Source organism: Poecilia reticulata, linkage group LG11 (genome assembly GCF_000633615.1).
Source record: "Poecilia reticulata strain Guanapo linkage group LG11, Guppy_female_1.0+MT, whole genome shotgun sequence".
Lineage (NCBI taxonomy): Eukaryota > Metazoa > Chordata > Actinopteri > Cyprinodontiformes > Poeciliidae > Poecilia > Poecilia reticulata.
Window position 1 is genome coordinate 5457947 of NC_024341.1, and position 11291 is coordinate 5469237.

General features: G+C 42.3%; 1 protein-coding gene across 1 annotated transcript; it reads left to right on the forward strand.

Moving 5' to 3' along the window:
* Nucleotides 1–1403: 1403 nt before the first annotated feature.
* sox4a (SRY-box transcription factor 4a) lies at nucleotides 1404–6198 on the forward strand. The gene has a single exon (XM_008421415.2). It carries the CDS (start codon nucleotides 1927–1929, stop codon nucleotides 3025–3027), a length of 1101 nt encoding a protein of 366 aa, XP_008419637.1. The 5' UTR covers nucleotides 1404–1926; the 3' UTR covers nucleotides 3028–6198.
* The last annotated feature ends 5093 nt before the right edge of the window (nucleotides 6199–11291 follow it).

Consider the following 11291-nt stretch of genomic DNA (forward strand, 5'->3'; position numbering starts at 1 on the left):
GTTGCCAAGGAACTTCACATCTGAGCTGCTGTTGTCAGGGAAAAGGTTTTACATGCAACGTGCCGCCTGGCTAGAATGGATTTTTAAAGGTGTACTATTATTTTAGTAATGTTTTATATCTTAATAAAACAAAAAGTGTTTTTATTTTTGCCTGTCTTCATCATTGAGGTCAAATCAGGTTACTTCGTGAAAGAAAATATGAAGATAATCTTGATTCTACTGCCAAACAGGACATCAGAGAGGTGGAGGCCCCGACTAGGGATCATCATCTGGGGCCCCACTTCCATATAAGCCCATTACTATTATAGCTACTTAGGGGAAATTTGGGAAGAGAAACAATCATAAGGTTACGTGACTGTTAGCTTACCGTCAAGTTAGCTAACATGACTTTTAGCTTACAAACAGTCACGGTAACGGTCCGTGTTAATCTGGTGCATCAGATACGGATCAGCTTGTAGGTTCCGAACGCAAATGGGAAAAATTATTCTGGATTGAAAAATTCTAAATGCATCTTGATAACTTTCCATTAATGTTCCATATGTCCAATATATGTTAGTGTGAAGTATAATAGTTAGAACCTCACTGATTTATTTGAGTAAAATTACTGTAAATAGTAGAGGGCAGCTCCATAATGGTTCTTAATTGGTGGCTAACGAGTAGCCGCTGCTATTTATTGGGATGGTACAGCAAAGGCAGAAGAGAAGTTAATTTATTGGGCCCCTGAGGTATGGCCAGGGCCTAATAACTGTACCAGACAGACATTGATGTTAAAGAAATACACTAAAATCAAGTTGTTATTACATCTGACTTGCATAAAATCTAGAGCAAGCTTACAGATTTTAGGTTCCTGCATGAGAATCTAGCTACTTAATAAACCTCCTAAAGTTACGGACTCACTCTTCTTCAATAACTTCTAAAACACAAATGAAGAAAAAATCTTCTCATTCATTAAAATACATACATTTTCAACCTATTTTAGTCGCCCCTTCAAACTTCACCACCCTGAGCTGTTGCCTCAATAAGCTCTCGCTGGAGTCAGGCCAGAAGGTCAGGACAGCCACTGACCCAATCAGCTGAACCTCTGTTTGAACAACCCTGCTATTGCTTAATCAGTGCATTTTTATAAAGTTTCTAAATGAAGTCGCATTCATTTCTCTAAACACGTACCTCTTCAGCTCTAACAGCCTTGTGTTTTTGTTGTTGCTGCTGTTTTTCTCTGTACAGTGTGTTCCCTGGGAGAACAGAAACGTATAGATCGAGACGCTCACAGTCTGACTTGGTTCTTTTCTTCCAGTGGAGTCTGACAGGAATGAGGTCAGACACACGGATCCTCATTGCACATTATTATTATTATTAGCCGGGGTTTTTTTTATTATTATTATTATTATTCAGCCAATGGGCGTCGAGTGGGAGTGGTTTGAGTGAAAAACCAGGATGGAGACAGGCGCCGATTGGCTCCTGCGCCTCGAAAGGAGGGTATAAAACGATGAGGTCGGCGTTGTTGTGTTTACAGTAATATCACAGTGCGCACGGGAAACAGGGAGACTATGAGAAAGCGCAGCTGCTCCATTCAACCACATGGTTCCTCAACCGCACAGACAAGCTGCGCTGTAGACAGCCGGGCTCACATAGGAGACTCGCAACGGCGTCTGTTGAGCCTCGCAGGGAGAATTTTCAGCCGCACCGGCAGTTGAGAGCTGATCCGGGAGGCGCACCGGCAAAAGTTCAGACACTCGAAGTCCCTTTAAGCAAAACGGAGTGAACTCTAAAGAAAGACAGAAGAAACTTGGATGAACTTTTATTTCTTAAGATTTGCTTCCAACTCATAGCTGAGGAGATTTTTTTATTTTTTATTTTCCCTCCATCTCTTCTTCGCGCATAAACTTTGTTACTGACTGAGCGCTTCCAGACTGTTTGGAGGAGGAGATGGTGCAGCACATGAGCCACACAGAGAGCACCCACGCTCACTCCCCCGGCGGGGACTCCACGGACACGGGAGACATGGACCTGGAGATGGACGCCTCTCCGGTCCCGGAGGGCTCCCCTTCCTCCCGGGAGCGCAGCGACCTGGCGTGGTGCAAAACTCCGACCGGCCACATCAAGAGACCCATGAACGCGTTCATGGTGTGGTCCCAAATCGAGAGGAGGAAGATCATGGAGCAGTCCCCGGACATGCACAACGCCGAGATCTCCAAGCGGCTGGGGAAGCGCTGGAAGCTGCTGAAGGACACGGACAAGATCCCGTTCATCCGCGAGGCGGAGAGGCTGCGGCTCAAGCACATGGCCGACTACCCGGACTACAAGTACCGACCCAGGAAGAAGGTCAAGTCCGGGAGCGCGGCGGGCAAGCAGGCGGAGCGCGGGGAGAAGAGCGGGGAGCGCGGCGCCAAAGCCGGCGGCGGTGGTAAGAGGAGCCCCGCGTCCAAATCCGCGAGCAGGACGCTGAAACAGGGGAGCAGCAAGAGCGCTGCGGCGCAAGAGTACGCCTCCGCGGTGTTGAAATCCAGGTCGGCGTCCGGGGCCAGGCAGATCCCGGAGAAGCGCTCAGGTTCGGGAGAGGCGAGGCGCGCCCACGTGTTCGGCGGGACGGGCAGCCTGGAGAGCGGGCCTCCCTCCGTGGGCGTCCCGGCCAGTCCCACCCTGAGCAGCTCGGCTGAGTCCAGCGACCCGCTCAGCCTGTACGAGGAGCACAGCCCCGGCTCCACCGCGCGCCTCAGGTACGCCCGCGCCTCCTCCCCGACGCCGTCCGCCTCGCACTCGTCCTCCTCCGTGTCCTCCGCGTCGTCGGACGAGGAGTTCGAAGACGAGCGGCTCGACCTGAACCCAAGCCCCGGCTTCGAGAGCACCTCTCTGGGCGGGATGGGCTTCTCCGACGCGGAGCTGGACCGGGACTTAGACTGGGGCTTCGGGGAGTGCGGGGCGGGATCCCACTTCGACTTCTCCGACTACTGCACTCCGGAGGTCACCGAGATGATCTCAGGAGAGTGGCTGGAGTCCACCATCTCCAACCTGGTGTTCACCTACTGAATCAGCCCCTTCTTCCCTCCCACGTATGAACTCTTCTATCCCTCTACAAGACAAGCCTGTGCGTCTAGATAAGAAGATTTCCGCCATTTTTTTCACTTTTTAATAAATAAGAGTGAATAAAGGAAAGAAAAAGAAAGAGGTGGCCTGCGTGCGCGGTGAAGCCCAGGTATGCGCCGCTCAGACTTGGACAGCGCTCAGTGGCGCTTGACTGGAGGAAATGCTTAGTTTGCATTTGGAGGGAGGAGGTATGGAATGTCAAACGTGCCACAATTCAATACATAAGTAAGTTGGTAAATAAATATCTATATATGTGATCATTTTAAACAATAAAAATAGATACATTAAATAAGTTGGTAACTGCATCTATGGTATATTAAATTGTTTCAGTAAATCATTTAAATGTGATTAAATGTATAAAAGTATTAAAATCTGTTTTCTTAAACCACTTATAGTTCAGGTATTTGTAATCCATTCACAACCTTGTGTGTCAGCCTCACCCAACAGTCAGTAGGCGGGGTTAACACTGCTTTAGGCAAAATGATTGGTCGGCAGTTGAGCTGTTGCGCAAGGTAAACAATCCGATTTCAGCTGGCAAGTTATAGTCACAGTTTAAATGATTACAGTGACATAAACGTGTAACGTTTGAAAACATGTATTTAAGTTTTAATTATTGAGAGCTTTTAATTATTGGTGCAACATTCATCTTTGAAGGTATTTATGTTATTTATTTAATGTATTTATCATGGCATTCTTAAAATTATCATGTATATAATATTTATTTAGAAAATGTATTTATTTATTGGATTGTGGCACTTTTGACCCTCCCTATTGAGGAGGAGTGAATGTAAGCAGAGGAGCTGCAGATGTTTAACTCATTCCATGCAGGATGAGGACTGAGACTGAACTTTTTGAGTCATAAGATTTTTTTTTTTTTTCTTTCGTTTTCTTTTTCTTTTTTGAAACACTTGGAGAGCTCTCGTGTTTGGTTGTGTTTTCTAAGATATAGCCAATCCACACTGACCATTAAGTTCAGGACATTTTTCTCCTCCTCAAAACTCAATATTTGTAGTATGAACACGCATGCCCTCCAAGAAGAGGAGGAATTTTCTTATTTAATGCGTAAAATAAAAAAATTGTTTGTCTTTGCTGCGTAACTACGCATTTTGTGTGCGCATAGGACACAATTCACTATCACCAGCTTCTCTCTCAACGGCAGGATTTAAAACAAAGACTGACTTTAAACTTCAGAAACTTTTTTAACAAAAAAAAAAAAAAAAACACTCAGTGCACAATTCAGGACCAATGTTCTGCGCTTTCTCTCTGCCTAGTGCTTCAACTTTGTAGTTCTTGTGTCAGATATTCTTTCCAAATATGTACAGAGCCGGTCCAAGGTTATATTGGGCCCTGGGCAGAATTTAATAGGGGGCCCACTTCCTGTTGAGGTCATTTGCTCACCAACTACAACAGCAGGTCTCTTTCATATTGTCTGTGCTTGATGCTTTTTTTCCTCAGTATTTGTTCTCAAACTGGTTTTAAAGTTAGCTAGTAAGCCAACAAAGAGTTTCTTAAAGACACAGTTCTGTTTTATATATAAACACTGGGTTTCACCTGTTGTAGATAACTCATTAAGTAATTTAATTTTAATATAGAATATCACATTTTTGTTTATAAGAGCTGGGCAAAGAGTAAAGAAAAAAAGTCCCAAAAATTTCCAAGCGGTTCACACAAACAATATTTTACAAACCATAAATCGATGTCATGTTTGTATTGCCTTTACAACAAGCACATTTTTTAATCTGTTCTATAAAATTTCATCACATAGTGGTATTTTTTTTTTGGGACCCCCAGCCAGCAGGGGGCACCAAGCAACCCACATACCGCTCATGCCTTAGGCCGGCTCCGTACATATATTACTATATATATTGATGTATTTATACTGGCCAAACTTTTTTATACATAGAAGTATTGTTCTCGTACAGGTCTCGTTTGTGTTTGTGCGCACACACACACACACACACACACACCTGTCTGTATATCCAGCGGCGGAAGGGCTAAGAAGTGTATCTTATTTAACAAAAAAAAAAAAAAAAGAAAAAAAAAAACACACACACACACAAAAAACCCAGTGTCCAACTCCTCTCACTTTCAAAGAGATTTTCAGTGTGTCATGATTTTCTACTTGTATTTTTGTACAAAATCTATAAAAGGGGGCAGCCCTGCAGCATTGTTGTTCGCATCTACATTGGTGGTTTGGACGTGCAGAGGGGGCACAATCTGACCTCACACAGTGTTTACAGTATTTACCCACATGCTTCTTAAATGGCACAGTGACTCCAGCTTCACCAGCCGAGTAAACAAAGCGCCGCCGAGGCTCCTCCTGACTGGATTTTCCAGTCCACACGCACTCAAAACACACTCAAACCTGAAGTCTCAAAGTGAAAGATCCCAGATAAGAGTCACTGTTTGGATAGAGCTAATACCTCTGTGTGCTTTGTTTGTTTTTTTTAATATATATGGAGATAAGTTTTATTTGAACCACTGGACTCATTCCACTTTTGCCTAGACTTTGGAGGGAGGAGGAAATGTTTTTGAAGTGCTTCATCTGTTATTGCGCAAATTGCATCAAAAAATAGTATTTAACCTTTTTCTGTACCTGTTGGCTACGTATAGCAGGCTATTTGTTTATTTTTGTTTGTTTGTTTGTTTTTTTATATTATGGCATGGCAAATAGCATTTGTATTTCAGATTCAGGTATATGTAGCTATAGCTGTTGTGTTTAAGATTTTTAAAAGAATAACATGAAGATATTTATGTAAACTGACTGTACTATAAGCAAAGATTGTGTGTTTTTATGTATGATGATCAACGACAGGCACTAGGACGGCCATCTTTGGTGGAAGATGATTGTGGTCCAGGAGTTTCCTTTAAAAAAAGAAAAAAAAAAGAAAGGAAAAAAAATTCTATTGCCCTTTTTTTCTTTTTCTTTCCCATTTGTGCAATATGTTGTGTTTGATCATGTTTTGTCCATTTCAGCCAAGATCATTTGATGTCTTTTGCTCAAAAACCAGCCAACATTTGGGTCAATCACTGCCTCTCAGACCTCTGTACAGATTGTCTTTTTTTAATTTTTTTTTTCTTCCGAGAAGGAAATAAAATCAGCTGGAACTGAAAGTGGAATGCTCCTCAAGTTGTTTTCCTTTAACTTTGCTTCTTGAATATTTGAAAACTGTAAAAAAAGAAAAAAGGTGCCATTTTTGATATGGCAGTGTGGCCTTCCACCCAGGGTGTTCATCCTCTGGGGACAGCATGAACACTCAATTTATTTTGAGTGTTAAGCTATCTCTAAGTTATTTATGTCTAATTTTCTGGCCAAAACAAAAAACAAAACATGCGAGTTGTAACCTAAAGCTGTATATCACAACACATTATTAGCTTATTATAATGTTAGGACCATCATGGATTGAGTTTAGCATTAAAAGCTCTAGATGTAGACTGTTTATCTATCTTAGTTTTAGTTTGGTAGAAAAAAAAAACACATTTATTTTTCTCTTAGTTTCTAAGCAAAGCTAAAAGAAAAAGCTTTCTTTTCATTGCAAAACACGTTTTGAAGGACCCTAAAACAAATTCTAGTTCGGGACGCCATTTGTTCAAACAGTAGCATCTTGGGATTCCCAAGTTTCCATAACAAAAATTCCACTATAGTCACCAAAATATTTAAAAGTAAAGAAGAAATAAACTTTTTTTTTTGTCCTACTACCGGGACATTTGTCTGGAAGTGTGAGCTTTGGACAGATGACATTAATACTTAGTCTTGTGACAACACTGAAGGTTGTGAAATAGAGAATAAATTAAAATAAAAACACCTTTTATGCACTGGTAAGTAAGGTGGAGGTGCTTTGGGCCTGCATTCAAGTAAATTTTTCAAATGAATATATATCTATCTAGCTAGCTAACTAGCTAGTAACTAGCCAGTTGTCTAACCAGCTTGCTGTCTAACTAGCTAGTAAGCTAGATACCTATCTACCTATTTGCTGTTTTTCACATTACTAACGTTCACCCACTGATAAGAAATACCTAAGCTAAAAGATGCCCGTCGAAAGAAGACATACATTGTTCCCTTTTTTTTTTCTCGTGCGCATATGATGTCATTTGTTTACGTTCTGCCAAGCGCGTGTGAGATATGAATGCATGGGAGTGCTTCACCGTTAGTAAGCCGCCGCAGCAGACTGCCAATCAATAGCCAGCCAGTGAATCGATAGGAGTGGCCTCTTTCTTCCATCTCGTCCTCTCGTCTGATTCCGCACGTGCAGAAAACGTGGCTGCCATGGAAACGCTGTATCCAAGAGAGTGAAAGGGAGAGAGAGGAGAGAGAGAAAGGCTGGTTGCAATCCACTGGGGAGCAGCATGGCACTCATGTGCATACGTGTGTGTATGCGTGTGTGTGCGTGTGTGGTAAAGGGACACAGACTGATCCATCAGGGCAGGGTGGATGAGTGGGAGGGGGTGGTAGACATTTCTGCAAGGCATGACTGGAATAAAGGAGGAGGAGGAGGTGTGTGTGTGTGTGTGTGTGCGTGTGTGTGTTCTGAAGGGAAGGGAGGCAGAAGAGGGTAAAGAGGGGAGGATGTTTGCCCGTCCTGGTGGATTGTGCAGGAGACTGCTCCCAAATCCAATTAATTCCTTCTGGATGCGTTCATTTGTCTCGTGCATCTGACGAGAAAGACACAGAGAGGGACCCCTAAGGTACAGTATTTAGTGTGTATCAATTTACGCCCTATTCCACAGGAGACTCTGGTAATTATTTCCATCTCTCACTCGTTCGCTCTCTGTCAGGAGGCCGGGGTCGTCTCCTCTCCAACTTTCCCTCTGACATCCCGGGCCTGGTAATGAGAAAGAGACGAGGCGCGGGCACCGAAGACGAGTCGACACGTCGGCCCCCGCCGCATGTCTGCCATAAGCCTCGCATCAGGCTTGAAAGAGCATGTGAGGTGTCCCTGTTTTCTAAAGTCCTGCGAGTCGGTGGAAATGAAGGGACGCGGATGCCACGCTGCCACTCTGACCCACATAACGACACGCGCGTCAGAGCTCGGTGCCCTTAACCTTCATGCCTGATTACTGCAGTTTGTTTATGTCCTGGCTGAACCTGAGTGAGTCTGACAAGATCAAGTCAAGGTGTCTGCTTGGAATAGAGGCCAAAAAGGAAAACAGCTCCCACACAACACGTGTGCGTGCCTGTGTGTGTGCTCACTCCAGAGGAAAATAACAGATTTACTATAAATTAAGTAATTAAAAAGAAGAGTTGATTTGAAGTCAGTTCAGCTTTTAACCACACTGTGCTTCAAGATTCTAATCATACCTTGTGGCTATACACTCACTGGAAACATTATTAAATGCACCGTGCTAAGCAAAGTGTTGGACCCTTTATGTTGTAGCATAGATTCAGATCCAGAAACATTCCTTTTATTGTCTATGAGAGTGTTTACACCTGATAGCCTATGGAGCGCAACTTCCTCCATACATTACATTTTAAGCTGGTGCCGTTTGAAAAACCTGTTCCCCTCCTCACCTGTAGAGGCGCTGCAACAAGAACCACAGAAGGAAGCGACAGGAAAACTTCTGAAGAAGACACCGAGCACAACTTCCGTTTTTATGAAATGTAGTGTCCGTTTTTAGCAGTTGCAGGATTTCACTTTTGTCTTTGGCAAAAGACCACGAGCCATTTCTTCCACTAGTACTAGATTCATACGTTTGTTTTGGTTGTGTTTACCCAGAATTCACTGCGCTATAGTTGGCTTCCTGATTTTGGAGCGGTCTTCAGGCTGCCTGAGGCTTACAATATGTATTTGAACCATACCGAAGTTCACTTCAACCGAACCCAGACGCAGACCAGACTTTGCTCCTTTGTTCATTTGCGTATTCACACATCTATCCAAACGAACCGGACATTCTACGCAAGAGGACTAAACATGGCTGGTGTGAATTCGCCCTAAGTTCGGTGAGTTTGTGTAATTTCTAGCCTGCACTCCATGTTCTTAGCTGACAGGAGTGGTCCCTGGTGTGATCTTCTGCTGAGATCACTGTCTTTTTATTATTTAGAACAAGTCTGCCTATTTTCCTCTAAAATCCTAAAGGCACTTCTATCCCCAAAATCACTTCCCTTTGGGTATATTTCTTTTTTTATGACATTCTTTGTAAAAGACAGATGGTTAAGTATGAAAATCTCAGCACAGGCCTATTTGGTAAATTATAATATTATTGAAAGGTTCACTTATTTCAGTAGCTCTATTCACTTAGAGAAACACATCATATAGAATAATTGCACACAGACTGGTGTTTTCAAGCCTTCATTTCTGTTAATTATGATGATTTTCTGCTTGCAGCTAATGAAAACATGACATTTGAAATTAAATTACATCAAAGCAATAAAAACATTTTTAATAGAGAAATGTTGGCTTAATGAAAAGTATGTTTAATACCTGCTTAACGGCTGTTATTGTGAAAAGCACTTTTAACCTGACAAGCAGCCTCATCAAAATGCAGTTTCTAATTTATTGAATACCACTCCAGATAAAGGGTTTCCGAGAAATTCATATCAGAATCTGTTGCTGGGGCAACTATGAATCATGTGAGCTGGTGTTTAGCTGGCCATAAAATATGTGGAATGTCATATTTGAATACTTTCACGAGCCACTGTATGGCAGTACATCGCCTCTAAACAGCCAAAGGTAACATGGAATGGTTTGGATCAAAGCATATGTATCTGTTTGAATGGCCCAGTCAAAGTCCAGACCTAAATTCAGTTGAGAATCTGTGCAAGAGTGAAAAGCTTTTGGTCACATACACTCTCCAGTTGGTATGAATAGAAGCAAAATGGGCAAAATTTAGTTAATTAAAGATTCAGAATCTTTTATAAATCATTAACACTATGAAAATACATTAAAGCTTAATATTGCAACTTCTTTTTGTTGTTCTATCATGTGAATTTCCCCCAAAACCATATTAAAGGTTAAATATAAGAAACCATTTTAAGGGGAAATAATCATTATGACAGGAGCTGTTCAAACATAAACCACTGTAAGACACTTGCTCTGCTATTTTTCAGTATTTAGATTAAGTCATAAATAAACTGGTTACATTTGCAAACAATCTTTTTCCAATATTGTAACTCTTTTTCCGAGTTACAATCTTTTTCCAATATGTTTCTCCACCCCATATGGAGCGCACAGCAGGACATTAAAGTCTTCATAATATTGCAGTAAAGTAAGACAAACATGCAGCAAACTGAGAGATCAGCGCTCACTGCTGAGCCGATTTACTGAGTCACTGTAGAGATATTACAAGAATAATATAGAATTTTATACTGAAAAACCTATAAAATTCATATGAACGACCTTTTGAACACCCCGGGTGCATTTAATGTCCCAAAGGACTGCTACTGAAGCACTTGTTTTCAGAAATATGCCGCCAGCGAGGTGGAAGGCAGAACACAAAATCATCGCAGGATGTGAGTTTTAGGAAATATCCACACTTTTGTTTTACTGGTAGGAACGTATTCCTATTGATCCCACTTCCTGTTGCAGGTGAATGGAACGAAGTGGACGCAGTTTTATCCAAGTGAACGTCAGAGATGGCAAACAACCAAGCTGAAGGCGAGAGGCTGAACAGTCGTCTCGTCCCCTGCCAGCTCTCAATGAGCAGCAGAGGAAGTGGGATGTAAAGTTAACGTGGGATCACAAACAGATGGAAAGCGCCGTTTCTTTTCCCGTGTAAAACTCAGATTACACAACTTTGATCTGGGCTCTGTTTTCCACTTTTTCAACGAAAGAAGCTCTGACATCCAAAAAATTCGATTTACTGTGACTTCCAACTCAGTAAAGAGAGATATTGTCTCGGAGGAGAGGTTTCTGGTTTTCATTGCCGAGTTACATAAATAAAATGTTGTTAGGTTGGTTTATTGGACGTCACGGTGCCAGTTGGTTCACTGCAGCCAAAAAAATATTAATTAATTGCAAAAGGGAGGACAATAAAACTCTTTCGAAAATGTTCACAAATAGAAATAAAGAACTGTAGCACTGTCCATCCTCCCATCAACTTTGATCAAATTTCTTGAATTTGCTACAAAAACTTAAAAAAAATCCCGCCCGACATTTAATGGTGTCTCATTTTGTCGTTCATCGAACTCTTGCAGTTGATGTTCGCCAAACGTTCGTGGAAACGTTCAGAGGACGTTGTCAGAGCGCTCAATGCTACCTGGGTGGGTTTAA

Bases quoted from the DNA above. Each gene is read 5' to 3' on its own strand.
- sox4a (XM_008421415.2), top strand. From the start codon at position 1,927: ATGGTGCAGCACATGAGCCACACAGAGAGCACCCACGCTCACTCCCCC.